General features: G+C 41.3%; 1 protein-coding gene across 1 annotated transcript in view; it reads right to left on the reverse strand.

Annotated features, from left to right (window-relative positions):
- Window positions 1–960: 960 nt before the first annotated feature.
- Window positions 961–15,130, reverse strand: part of cckbra (cholecystokinin B receptor a) — a 26,319-nt gene continuing 12,149 nt past the window's right edge. The window contains exons 3-5 of the mRNA XM_046044082.1: window positions 10,791–11,052; window positions 4,086–4,213; window positions 961–3,300 (exon numbers count right to left, since the gene is read on the reverse strand). Coding sequence (XP_045900038.1) covers window positions 2,723–3,300; window positions 4,086–4,213; window positions 10,791–11,052 — 968 coding nt within the window. The 3' untranslated portion in view covers window positions 961–2,722. The remainder of the gene's footprint in view (window positions 3,301–4,085; window positions 4,214–10,790; window positions 11,053–15,130) is intronic.

Genomic DNA, 15,130 nt, shown 5'->3' on the forward strand with positions numbered 1-15,130 from the left:
CTAAGGCAATCTGTAATTTGTTAATGAACATCATGTCCTGTCAACAAAATAATATCTATCAATCACTGGACAACGTCAATTTACCCATAGCTCATGAATCATTTTGCTCACAATTTCTATATATGTCAGAGGTCGCACGCCTCCGGAGCAACTAGGGTTTAAGTGTCTTGCTCAGGGACACACTGGCAGATGTCTCACAGTGGGAATTGAACCCGGGTCTTATCCACCCCAAATCAAACACCTCTGCCTTAACATTGAACACGTACTTCATGTGTACATACAATTCAGTGGGTATTTAGAGGGTAACTAATGGATCATGCTAACTTTGCACTTGCCACCATTGTTATAGAGTTTATGGAAAGCAGGCAAGCCTCCTAAAGTCCCTCCACATATGTTTAATTCAAGTGCTTGCCTCTGAGTCTAAACCTAAGTAAACACACAAAGTAGCCACCTGGATAAGTTACTGCAGCTAACTGCATGAGGATCTACTTCTGCAGCTACCTATTCATCTTCACACTGGTTTGTTTACATGCAAGGCTGTGGCTTGATTTAGCATGTGTGCGTGCAGGAGAAGTATGAGAGATTTGTTTACGCTATTGTCTTCTAAGGAAATTAAATAAAACTAGGGTGCAAAGGGTTGTTAGTTATCAAGTGGACTATTATTAAGACTTCATAATAGGAGCTTCAATAGCTAATCCAGGAGGCTTCTTCTTGTGTTTACTTTCATATGGAATTATTTACGTAAAATTTAAGTTAAATTTGAAATCTTGGGCTGCTCGCCCCAATATATGTTGTTTTGTTCAAGTGGCATTTCCGCAAAAGTGCAAATGTAGCATGACCCATAGCCATAATTAAGAGAAAAGCACAAAGGTTAAAATAAAAATACATAAACTTTCCTTTAAATAAATATTTTTACATTTTCAGAAATACGTTTATTCACATGCTTGATTACATAAACAAAATATTGGTCTTTTGCTAAGCTAAACTAACCGGCTGCTGACTATAGCATATTATGAACAGATATCAGTGGTGTACGTCTTCTCATCTACCTCTCTGTCAGAAAATAACAAGTGTATTTACCCAAATGTCCCAAAACTTTAGCTTCAAAGCCCAACAGGGCTGTCAAGTAAATGACACCACAAGCCCACAATAAACGTTCTGCATTATAAATTATTATACATTTTACACAAATCTGCACAAGCTGAGAGCTTTAGAGGTTCTGTAAGTGGATTTTTTAGCTTTAGACAGAGCCGTGCAAGCTGTTTCGCCCTGTTTTTAATTATTATTTATTGTTGTTAAATCAAGTTGTTGATCTTATTGTTATTATCATTAAAGAATTGAAGGGCTCAGATGTGGTGTGTTAGCGGAGCCATTTGGCTTCAGTTTTATAAAGGCAAAGCCGTGAGAGTTGCACTGCAGGACAGGGTCCCTGAGAAACACCTCGTTAGTCTAAGCCTGGAAATGGGGCCTTTGTGCTTAGGTAATGCTCAGAGTAATTGGCAGCACTGAAGCGGAAGGCAGAGAGAATACATAAAAAGACACCACAGAGATAATTGAGCAGAACAGGTGAGTTTGCCATTTGTCGCAGGGGCACATTGGAGTAACAAGCAGGTGCCTTCAGCCTTTCATGGATAGAACATCAGCACCTTTTCTGTTAATTCACATCCTGATGTCAATGTCTGCATCGGTATTTAACACACATTTGTAGCAGTGGCAATAGTAGGTTTAAGTCCCATGACCAAGCCTGTTTCATCCCAGTTTGTTTTACTAGAGTAAAAGAAAATTGCCTGTTTCTAAACACCAGGCTTTCTTATTTATGTATGCCAAGAAGTAAGGCTTAATTACAGTCTTCAGATGTTTATCTTGAAGATGTTTACGTTAACATGCACCTGCCTTATCAGTCTGAATCACAAAGCTGTGCTGCAAAAACATCCTGTTATAAGAAGCCGACAAAATAACCCAACTGAATGGATTTTGGTGTTTGGATATTTGCAGGAAATCTGTTTTACACACAGGAAGTGATGAAACAAAACTCATAAGAGCAAAACACTGTCAAAGCTGAGCAAGAAGCTTGTCCGGAAAAAGGTGGACTAACTCTGTTTCCATTGATATTGACCCAACAATGTCCAAGTTATTTAGCAGAATAATACGGATAACTGCAAGAGAGAAATGCCCTGAATGAATGAAGATGAAGCAACATTAAACACAAAAGGAAATCCATACTGAATCATTACTCAGTTAATGAGTCCTCACTGTTCAGCAGTATTTCTCTGTCAAAAAGGAACATTTGGCACAGTAAGAACATGAAGACAGTATTTACAAGTACGCAAGATTAATATATTGAGCGCAGTTTGTCACTATAATGTCTTGTCTGAGCCAGTGAACAAACCACCATGACAAACGAAGCCACACAAAGAGCACAGGCACTTGATGTTCTCTTCAGGATGCAACAAAGCGGATGCTGCCAATTAAACAGAAGAAAAAAATAATGTCACCAAACTGAAACGACATTTTCCCCGCCTCACTTTCTGCAACCATGCACACAGAATTTGAAGGAGACCTTTTAAAAAGGCCTCATAAATGAGGGCAGCGATATTACTCAGCACATGACTCATGGCATATTAAGATGAAGAGTGAAAAACAAGATTGAAAAAAGCAGATGGTGCGCACAGTAACCGCTGCTCGTTAGCCACTGATGCGACCACCCAGCTCTCACTGAGGCTCAGCAGGTGCCGGTGGTGCTAACGGTGGTGTAGCTGAACTTCGACATAGAGGTGGCCATCGACGTGGCCATGGAAGCGGCGGTGAGGCCGTCTTCTCCTGCCTCCCTCTTCCTGCACCACCAGCACTGGCGACAGAGCCAGTTGCGGCAGCAGCAGGCGAAGGTGGACAGCAGGGCCTTGCGGAAGCGCGTGTTCATGAAGCAGTAAATGATGGGGTTGACGCAGGCTGAGGTGTAGGACAGCAGGTGGATGAAGGAGATGGGCGCGCCTGAGAGGGCTTTGGAGGCTGACTTCAGGTCAAAGGCTTTCCAGGTGTTGGCTGAGTACAGGGGCATCCAGCAAATGAAGAAGAGCGCCACAATCACCATCAGCATGCGGATGACTCTCCTCTTGGCCTGCAGCTTGGCCTCTGAGGTGTTGCTGCGGGCGCGCTCAGGTTTGGCCTGGGTGGCACCAGTCGAGGCAGAGAGTGTGGGGAGCTCTAGAGCAGAAGAGGGTTTTTTAGACACCTGGATGTAGCAACCATCGTCGTCATCATTCGAACCTGTGACAGCCCTTCCTATACCGTTCTTCTTGCCTGTGGAATGTCAGAGAGTTTACATTTGGAGAGTTTCCTTGGAATTCAACATAATGTAAATGCCTAGTATTTTTAAGTGTGTCTTAAAACAACTGTTTTCAGACAGACTAAACATGCTAAAAGACGAATGGAAGTTCATTGTTTTGCTGCATTCCAAATGAATAAAACACTATGTTTATAAATGAGCAGTCGCCACTGAAGGCTATTTCAGATCGTCTCAACCTTGATGAATCACACACACAAGGCTGGACTCCTTGGAAACTGGTCCTACTGATGCACACAATGCACCCAGAGATGTGTCTCATCTGTAACACAGAGATTTTTCTTTTTCTTTGGGAAATACCAGCTGTAAGGCCACTAGAAATTCCAAACAGGCATGAAAACAAGTCGAGTAGATATTAGGACAACTGAGAAGAAGTGTATTTTTGGATGTAACAGGTGCAGAACCTGTAGGTAGCAGCAAAATATGTCATTCTGTGCTTGAGGCACCCTTTGTAGTTATGTTCTATTATTTGTTTGCCTGTACTGCCTGATAATGGGGGTTTGTGTCTATTAGATCCAACAGGCGTGTATTTAATTGGAGTTTTATTGTGTCATTACTGGCAGTTGTGATATTTTACTGGACTGCTGATAAAACCTGCTGTTTCCTGTCTTTCTGATGTAATTCAATGCAGCTTTATACAGGTCTATAAAAAGTGAAATAGATGTTTTCATCCACAGTATGAGTTAAATCACTGTGAACAAAAAGCTTTTTCCTGTTTGGATTGATATATGATGGTTCTCACCGGTAGTCTCTCTGTTCTGGCCCAGCTCAAACTGAATGCCTCGGACGAGCTCTCTGGAGATCAGACCGTAGGCTACAATCATCACCACTCCTGGGATGAAGAACAGAGTGAACAGCAGCAGCACATACCTGAAAAACAGCCGGATGGAAAGAGAGAGGCGTAAAAAAAACAACGCAAAGAGTAAAAGTCTCTACTTTATCTTGAATCAGCCCTAAACACCAACCAAACACATAACCTTATCCAGCTACTGGCCGAAAATGTGCTTGTGAACTTAACTTAACAGTGTATCTTTCTTTCCTCATACACCTTTGTGCATGTGTTGGAGCGCTGCTGGAGGCCCCCCAGATGGTTGATCCCTCCCAGCAGGCCTCTTTATCCCCAAGGTACTGAACCCATCCAGCGCTACAGCTTCTCACTGCAGGCTATCAGGCTCCTCAGCACCCTGGGGGACCGATCATGTCATACCGTGTCACAACAGAAAGCAGGCCACACTGAAGCACATACAAACAGCATCAGAAACAATCTCACATCTAAAAAAAATTAGGAAATGGGATGAGACTTTTGAGACTTTCCCAGAGTTAGTATTTATTGGTGGGGTACCAGCAGTTAGCCAGTCCTGAGCTCTGCGCTGATGAACAGTAGTTCAGTGACATATTGAGGAGACATTTATATAATATACTGTAAGATAGAATTGTAATCTAGACATAGCTTGAGTTGGAGAGCCATGTGCATACACAATAGTATCTTCTGCATAAAAATTGTTATGTTATTATGTCACCACATGGAAAACAATGGTGAGGTCGACACGTAAAACGCAAAGCCTTAACAAGGAAACTGCACCAAATCCCCTCTGGTCTGTTAAATCACACCTCAGTGTGTGATTTAATTTGAATCCTAATCTTGGATTCCTATAGGATGAGCCCCACAGGAGACCCCCATGATGTGGCCATGAAGTCACCAAGCCTATAAGATGGCTAAACATTTTACAAAGAACGCATCATTTGGAATTCTTGTATGAACTTGACAGCCAAATATCCCAACAATCATTTTGGCATTCAAGCGAGGAGCTGAAAACAGCACTGTAAGAGGCCAACATTTTTATACAATTTTAAATGTTGTTTCATTACTACATCCACTTCTGAGAAGTTTTGAGGCAAGAAATCAACTGTGTAGATATCGAATATTGGCAGTTTTACAAAAATTTATGGTGAATCGAAAAATGTGCTCCAACGTTTTCGGAGTTGATAAGTGCCACAAGAGCCCTCTTGTCCCACAGTCACACAGACCACTGCAGCCAACAAAGCAGACGAGTCCAGCAGCAATGGCAGAGGAAAGACTATCATTACATTCTGAGGAATGTTATAGCATTTTAACTTAAATCAAGAGACATCAGGCATCTGAAACTTAGCAGCACTTTAGAAGAAATAAAATCAATAAACAACCAAACAACAGGGCCAGTATGACGATAATAGTAATAGTAATAACGACTAGCAAGAAGGTTCTCCCCAAATCTGTTCTTTGCACTCTTAGGATCAATTACAATAGACCTGTATTAACATTAGCAAAGCAATTCAGATCAGTTTGACAACAGAATAGTTCTCTGAAGAAAACAGGTTTTTACAATTTTGACAAATAAAAAAAAGTAATCAAAATTGATGCAGCCGAACCAGAGACATCATCTTTTTTATTCCATGCATTCTTCTGCCTTGTCAAACCTGGGGGCCGGCATGACCCACAATGCAACCTTTCTGCAGCCTGTTCTGTTGGAGATTGAGGTGTGTTATGCAAGTAGCAGCTAATGTAGCCTCAAGACCTTTAAAAGTAAAAGAATGGATGTCTGAAATTAGTTACAAAAAAATCCTCTTTTTAGTCAAGCTGGTGGCACCTATGTTTAAAAATGACCTGACCAAGGGCAGAGATATTTTCAACTGTTTTCCACTTAGTACTTTTACATGAATGGAGTTACAGTCTTATCTTATCAAGTGAAGACATATGGGCCCAAAGGGAAATGGAGTAAAAGAAACTGTAACCTGGAGAAAATACTAAAATGAATTGAAATGCTTGATTTAACTAAATACACTGCCCAATCATATGTTCTCAACATGGAGGACATGTTAAGTCGCCAACATCTGCAGAGTCAGTTGGACCAGTTGGAGCAGTCAGCTGCTGCAGGTCTGACACTACAAGACAGTATTTTCTTTAAGAGGGTAGCAGCCATCCTGTTCAATGTGGGGAAGGTTTTCAACACAACCTTATCAAACTGTCACGTTGACATACACAGTAACAGTGCATATTGACATACATGGTTACAACCTCATATGGATGCACACTTACATATACCCAGAAAAGTCCAAATAAGGAGGTGGCTGGGTGGGTGGGTCAGAAACCGGACTTTCACCCAGAAGACCCGTGTGGAACAAAAAGGCAATATTCATTCTTGCAGGTACTTAACGTACACGTGACATAACTTAAGTTAAAGTTATGTCACAGTTTTTTTATTCCTAAACCTAACCAAGTTGTTTTGGTGCCTAAACCTGACCAATATTTTTCACAATGTTAACCACATGCCGTTTCACAACGTAAAGCAATAGTTTTATTTTGAAAGTCTAACCAGACTTTGCATATTTATTCATGCTAACTTGACCGCAGAGCCTTACAAGTGCAAAAGTGAGGCCAAAGTGTCCATATGTGACGCACTGGGATGAGAACGTGTTGACAGACGGTACCCATGGCTATGACACAACAGAAAGAAATGTGTATAATTGATCGTGGAGAGATTGATGACACCTCAAAGAAAAAGTAGTGAACTGAGTAGTGGGGGAAAAATGGAACAAAATGTTGAACGAGGGGAATTTGTAAGGAGTGTACAAAATTCAAAGGGCTCAGAGCATCTGTCAGTTTGGCACCATCTGTATCTTCATCTTTGTTTGAACAACCAGCGAAGTACAATGACTGAGTGAGCATGAGAAACTGCTTGGGATTATAAAAGTGTACGCTCTCTCTGAAGCGAATAAAACCTATAAGTAAAATTAAGTGAACTGAAGGGAGAATGATAAAGAGAGGAGGAGGGAATATGCAATTATTGTAAAAGAGAAAACAAGAAAGAGTAACCCATGAATAAATAAATAAATAAATAAGAAACTGTACAGATGTCACTTTGATCGTAATAAATCTTTACCATCACGCAGCCACATCTCCCTTTTGATTCGTCATAATCAGAGAATCCTCTTCACAACCACCGATGTCTGCGGTGCACATCAGTCAGCACATGAAAGCGACGGCAGAGAGGAAGAGGTCGGGTTTCATTCATTCTCTGATATTCTAATCTAGTCTTCTAGTCTTCCCCGGCAAACCCTCTGAACTCTGCACAGCCCCGCTCTTTCACTTCTCATTTAAAAAAAGGCTTCAGCCAAAGTCTCTCATCAGCTGGCTGTTTGATACTGTGGAAAATCTGTTAGACAAAAGCTGTCTGGAAGTGAACGTGCAGGAGTGCGGCAACACACCACTGCTGGTGGATATTTGTGCTTGTTTTGCCTCAAGGGGGAAACCCAGATGGATGAGGCAGAGGGACATGAAAAAAACATGATGAATATTCATATGTTACTCCCTCTTTTGACTGTTCCCGCATCACCTGAAAGCTCCATGATTATCAACCACTGAAGGTGTGTTAGGTTTATATTAATCATCAAAGAAAATGACATGCACGTGTTACCCATTTCTGCACTACAAATAAACTTCGCCTGGGACAGGGAGATATGAAAATTGGATCATTGTCTTCCTTTGCAGAGTTTTTGATTTTGTTTTGTTTGAGTTTGAAGCTAAGTGGTGCAGGACTCTGTGGATGGCAGCGTCAAGTCTCTGCAGACTGAGGTATCTCCAACAACTATTGGATGGACTGTCATGACATTTTGTACAATCATGTCATATCATATGTCAATCAAATGTCCATTCCCTGAAAAAGCCCTGCCTCTTTCTCAATATATTATATATATTTTGAGTAAAATAATTTTGTTTTTTATTTACAGTTAATATTCTCCTAAAAAGACGCAGTAATTGATCAGCAAAACACAGCCCCCTTCCTGTTGAAGATGCAAACATCAAACAACAAGGATAATAAGAATTAACATCGTGATTAATAGCGGATGGGTTGCTTGTGGGTGAAACAGGGTGAGGCGTCTCCCCATTAAGAGAGACACTGTCACAGCTTTTTCTTTCACTGGAAACATTTAAAATTGCAGACAGCGGCCTCTCTAATCATTAAAGTAAATCGTTATTGGAAACACTCATACATTAGTACAACACACAATACAGACATCATCTGGACAGCTTGCGCTGCTCGAGTAATTAAATGGGAACACAGCCTACAGGGACCATGAGAGATGGAGTGAAATGTCCATGAGGGTGCAGGTCTCTAAATTGGAGAAGATAATTTGTTTGGGTGGGTGGCGGGTGATTGATTTATGTGTACATGGGAATTCAGATGACATGTATATGATTATCTAAAGTATAACATCATAAAGTATCAGCAATATAATTTCTGTTGTTATTTATTATACTTCTATAAGTGTGCCCATAACCAAGTTTCTCTTTAATGCAAAAATGTTATCTAGTCATACTATAATGTCTACTTATCTAGTGGCTGAGTTCCCTCAATGAATAGGATTATTCATCCCTCCAGATATTTTGTTGTGTAAAACTCCAGTCTGTGTACAGTGCACACCATGCATGAGAATAATTATAAAAATCATTAAGACAATCATTAGATTTGCCTTTGACTAGAGAAAAATGGTTCATTAACAACTTTATGGCTCTTACGTGTCTTGATATAATTCGCTTATCATCTCAGACTAAGATTTCAGTCTAAAAATGGACGCTTCAGTAACTCTATGCACTGCTTCATTAGGTGCAAAAAAAGGGCCATTTTCGTGTAATGAGAGGTGGATGAAAGAGGTGTTATCTCCTTGGAATTGAGGTTTTAACCCCTAAACCCTGGTGTAATTTAAAAGATGGCCATGACAAGTCAAGATGAAACTGTGAATTAAAACTTGAAAGGTCCTCCTAGTCAGTGACACATCTGGACTTTTGACATCTGAGTCTCGACTTTCTTCCTCCTCCTCCTCCTCCTCCTCCCCGAGCAGACTAATTAACTGGTCTCCCACTGCCTCGCCTTTCCCAGAGAAGCTTTGCGGTTTGATAGACAAAGAAAAGAGAAATCTTCAGAGTGTTCGACCACAAAAAGCTGTCAAGTAAAGAGACGTACAAGGTTTTGCCATGTGCAGCTTCTTCTTCTTTTTAATTGCGCCATCCTGCAGGAAAAGTTGTGTATGGACAGATCTATGAAAATCCCTGAGTAGTACATCCCAAGATGCAAGAACATATCTTGTCTGTGGCTGCTTATCCCTCTACCTGTGGTGCTTTTTAACAACATGCCTCAGAGGGCATGAATGTAGATGGATGGATGCCTTTCCTAACACAGAGCAATTCAGACTGTAACAGCAATAATCGCTTCTCTCCTGCTTTAATCCTTTTCAGTGAACAGTCAGGAGCAGAGAAACAATCATGTTCATTCAAAATGACAGCAAAATGGTAACATGCACAGATACCGAAGGCAGACACATTATCTACAGTGTCTTTGTCTAATGATGTCGTCTCTACTTTTCTTTCCTGGCTCCTCTGTTTTTTTGGTATGACCCCTGCTATGCTAGAAAACGGACCCACACAGTCTGTAATTATGCCTCAACGGGAGCTGCCGGGTCACCTTTTTCATCTTAAAAAATGAGACTCCCACTTAATGATTTCATTCATTTTTCAGACATCACCCCTGTAACCACCTTTACAGCTTCATCCCAGGGGTTCAAACCTAAAATGACAAGAATTTATGAGCCTTCTTTCCATCATTAGCAGAGGTTTAGGACGGGGGGAGTGAGTACACAGGATGACCTTTGAGAGCCCAAAATGGCGGAAGCTATTGTAGCTTATTAGCTCAGTTGCACCATCCACTTTGAGTTAACCTCCCTTTGCAGAGATAAAACTGCATCACCAAAGAGGCATGGTTTGCAGACGTTATGAGAGACCAGAGTGGCTGGTACAAATGTCTTTTTGAAGTACAATGATGATGTATTCCACATGAAGAAACTGGAACAAGTTAAAACTAATATATTACAGCAAACTTTTTTATTCCAGTTACAAACACACAGTGTACTACAAACGCTGTTTGAATTGCCTGAGAACAGTGGATCTGCTGGAGGTTTGTGCAAGAAATTTGAGCTATTTTACGAAAATTACCAAATCAGCATGCACTCTGTTTTCCAACTGTGAGCAATCAGCAGAAAGTGATCTGATTGCACTGCTCAAAAAATTAAGCTACTTTTTGCTTGTCATGGTAATGCATATGTAAATTACACAATTACACCGGATGTAAATCAGAGTATCTCCACACATTTGGAACCAAAACCAAGCAGATTGCATTCGATTCACTAACTGACTCCGTCTATTCATCTTTTACCCATCATGTCTTCTCTGGTTCTGATTTTAGCCTGCTCCTTGATTTCTTTGCCTGTTTGGACTCATTACTTTAACATAGCTACCAGTCCTCATCGCCCAACAAGTCCTGCTGATCAGACAAATGTTTGAACTGATGAATGACTGAGGATGTTCCTTTTATCCATGCTTTTTTCACTTATTCATTGTGTCACCAGTACCTACCAGGTCTGCTCAGCTTGCTGGCTGGGCCAGTCCAGGCGACACATGTGGCCAACAGTACCGTTGCTCTTTGGGAAAGACTTGAGGACACTGAACACTGGGTAGGGCACCATGACTATCAGTGACACCACCCAGGTGGCCGCAATGACGCGGTAGGCGTGGGATCGGGTCTGCCAGGATCGGGACTTCAGCGGGTTACAAATAGCGCTGTATCTCTCGATGGCAATGGCCACAAGGCTGAAGGTGGAAATGCTGACAGAGATCCCTGCAGGAAAGAAAAGAAAAGCAACGAGAGAACATTTAGAGACCTGCAGCCTCGTTTATAAAACTATGCGTAGGATACACATCAAAAGGTTGCGTATGGACGAAACAACTTATGCACAGAAAGATTTATAGCATAGTGCGCACGCATGTCACAGGCTGATTTCCCTTTTATAAATCACAATAAACTTTGAAAATTTGGCTCACATGAGCAAGCTTTTTTCCTTTTAACACTCAAAGTTGCCTATAAATAGCCAGTGAAACACTAATTAATAATACATACTGACTGCATGAAGACAACGACGGCAAATTCTGACAGAAAAGCTAAAAAAAGAAATTTCGTCTAGTGTGAAACTGAAGTTCTTGGTGGTGAGGTTGAAGCAAGTTTGATGTTGATGCACAAGATGGCCCAGGTACGTAAGTTGTATGGTTCATGGTTTGAAATGATGGTGAACCTTCAAGTTGTGTTTAAAAATTTATTTACACAAACACATGAGAATTTTTCTATTGTTTTTAGTGACTGCGTGTTCCAGCGGGGTTGGTGGTGCTGCAGCTGAGCAAGGAGCCCAGCCCTGGCATCTCCACTGCACCTCCTGTGTCTCAGCCCTCCAGCGGCCGTGTAGTTGCAGTCTTACAAATGCAGAGACTTAGTTAATGAATAGTGTTACATGTTTCCCATACCTCATCACTGCCACACGCTGGCGCACAGCATTTAGCTCAAATGCCAGTCTGCATTCATTCACTAAGCCTAAGTGCTCAAACAGAAACTAACATTGGTGGAACAGCCACCAGGGTTCAGTATCTTGCCCAAGGATACATTGACATGCAGCATGGAGGAGCCGGGGATTGAACCGCCGATTAACGGGCAACCCACTCTATCTCCTAAGCCACAGCCGTCCACAAAGGAAACACCAGGCAAGATCTCTACGCTACAACTGGCAAGATTGTCATGAAACCTGTTACTGATTTTTATGGTCCCCAGCAGAAGATTACAAATTTCATTGGTGACCCCTTAAACTTTCTTTTTGTGCCATCATCAAGCAACTTTCTACTCGGACAGAAGATAGTTATCAGTCAGATTGCTCCCCAGAGAATGAACCCTTTCCATTTTGGGCACTTCACAAGTTTTCCTGGGCCACCCTAAGGACAAAACACTCCAGCAATCCTGAGAACTATGGTCAATAATTGGTCCAATTCCACTGGTAAATTCCACATCTCATAATTAATGTCCCGCTCCAATATTCAGTGCCAATGCTAATCAGTGTTCACTTGACCTGTTAGTGGCCATAATGTTATGGCTGATTGGTGTAATTGATCCACTATGTTCACCAGCCAGTTGCTAACTTTGTGTCTGCTGTTCGGTGCTGGGCAGGTAGTGTACAGTGGGCTTTTTTTCTGCTGAAAACATCTCTAGTTTTGACAACTGCAGAGTTTTCACATACAAATAGAAGATCCTTTATTGTCACATACACATACATGCTGCAAAATTCATTCTCTACATTTAACCCATCCCTCAAGGGAGCAGTGGGCAGCCGCGGTGCAGTGCCCGGGGAGCAACTCCAGATCTTTACCAGTGTCTGGTCAATAACACTGACTGCAGAACCTAACATGTTTTTGGTAGGGGGGGAAACCGGAGCACCTGGAGGAAACCCACTCAGACACGGGGAGAACATGCAAACTCTTCACAGAAAGGCCAGGGCAACCGGGGTTTGAACCCGTGACCTTCTTGCTGTGAGGGCACAGTGCTTTTTGGGGTTTTATTTGTTTTTTTTAGTAGTCATGTGATCCATTGTTAAAAAAACATCTGCTATACTCAAAAAGTCACCAACCTCAAACTTTTTCATTTTTTTTCATCCAGACAATGTAAGTGCTTCATGATATAAACATGACTTATTCACTTCATCTAGCCATTGGTATGCAAAATAGTTTGCTTGAGAGTAAAAACAAATATTTTTGTATATAGGTCACCTACTCTCTCAATAGTGCTAGAACCTCTGTGATCATCCAGTAACACCGTTTAATGATAAGGTTCCACCTTTTTACAAACTATCTAGTTCAACAGGGGTTAAATTCCTTAAGAGAAAATCCAAGGCCAGTTCGTATTTGCATGTATGAATATGCATAATCTGCAGCCGGGGGGAGCATAGTCTGTGTTCTGAAGGTGAGCCGTGTGAGATAAATAGCATTAATAAACCCATACCTGCGTGTCACTAGCTGCTACAAAGCAGCGCCCCGGGAATAAATTCCCCACACTGATCCTCTGTCACGAGAAGCAACAACCTCAATCCACCATTTCACTGTCACACATTAATCTCCATTCATTGTTCCTTTGCGACAGAAGAACATATCCTGTCTACACCATGGCTTTGCATTATCATTCAAGGGAGGAAGTCATTATGCATACTCCTATGAGCACGGTGCAATTCAATCTACAGGAACCACATTAAGTATTTGAGTAGTGGACTGCTCTGTGGCTTGTTGGAGAACAATTTATCCTCCCCGGGATCAGCCTTTGACTATGGTCCCAGTGCAAATATGATGATAAAATCAGCCTTCCTTTGTACTGTGATAAGCTTTGTTATCCGAAGATAAAAGGTAAGTCTTAAGTGTATATTGTCAACTGTATTTTTTTTTTAAACCTACAGATGTGGTTGTAACCTAGAGAAGAAAAGAACTATGCAGATATTTGGTGTGGGATTTGATGCGGAGTCTGATAAAAGCAAGAGAATGGCTTTATCTTATTCCTGCTATAACAGAACAAAGGAGCTGACTTATACTCCAGAACAAAGAGAACATCATCGTCACAATAAGACGTCTGAATGGCTTTTATGCTCCTTGAGCAGTCGGAGAGCCACTGTGCATTATTAAAAGCATTTCAGCTCTTAGGCAGAAAGAAGATTTTTATTTTTTTTTTTTTGATTGCAGCTTCACTGACATGAAACCTGACAGAATACTACATCAAACCAAAACCACCTGGTCAATGACATACTCACATGGAGAATGATACATATTGTAAGCAGTTGTATGATGTTCAAACTGGGCTTATTGGCTTAGCACAAGGGATTTCAAATAGTGAGGCACACCTCCCCAGGGGGGCAAGGAGGGAGAGACTGGAGGCAGAAATACTGCATGAGGTGGAAGGGACAGGTGCATGTCCTGTTCTTAAAGCAACAGGAAGTTAGTTATTGTAGTTAGCTGATATAGCCTGCTCCCCAACACCAGGCACTCCACATTCTCGCAGTCTCAGTATTTATATTTTCAAATGCAAATTGCATTTTAAAATCTGAACATGATACACATATTTTTAAATTCAGTGGAGCCTAAACTTTCTAAGGATATGCTCTCCAATGTCCATGGTGAAAAAATATATCATAAGTAACTTTCATATCCATACAGGTGCTGGTCATATAATTAGAATATCATGAAAAAGTAATTCCATTCAAAAAGTGAAACTTGGATATTATATTCATTCATTCATTCCACACAGACTGATATATTTCAAATGTTTATTTCATTTAATTGTAATGATTAAAACTGACAACTAATGAAAATCCCAAATTCAGTATCTCCGAAAATTTGAATATTACTTTAGACCAATACAAAAAAGGATTTTTAGAAATGTTGGCCAACTGAAAAGTATGAACATGAAAAGTATGAGCATGTACAGCACAAATACTTAGTTGGGGCTCCTTTTGCCTGAGTTACTGCAGCAATGCGGCGTGGCATGGAGTCGATCAGTCTGTGGCACTGCTCAGGTGTTATGAGAGTCCAGGTTGCTCTGATAGTGGCCTTCAGCTCTTCTGCATTGTTGGGTCTGGCGTATCGCATCTTCCTCTTCACAATACCCCATAGATTTTCTATAGGGTTAAGGTCAGGTGAGTTTGCTGACCAATTGAGAACAGGGATACCATGGTCCTTAAACCAGGTACTGGTAGCTTTGGCACTGTGTGCAGGTGCCAAGTCCTGTTGGAAAATGAAATCTGCATCTCCATAAAGTTGGTCAGCAGCAGGAAGCATGAAGTGCTCTAAAACTTCCTGGTGGACGGCTGCGTTGACCTTGGACCTCAGAAAACACAGTGGAC

The sequence above is a fragment of the Micropterus dolomieu genome, linkage group LG01 (genome assembly GCF_021292245.1).
Source record: "Micropterus dolomieu isolate WLL.071019.BEF.003 ecotype Adirondacks linkage group LG01, ASM2129224v1, whole genome shotgun sequence".
NCBI classification, from domain to species: Eukaryota; Metazoa; Chordata; class Actinopteri; order Centrarchiformes; family Centrarchidae; genus Micropterus; species Micropterus dolomieu.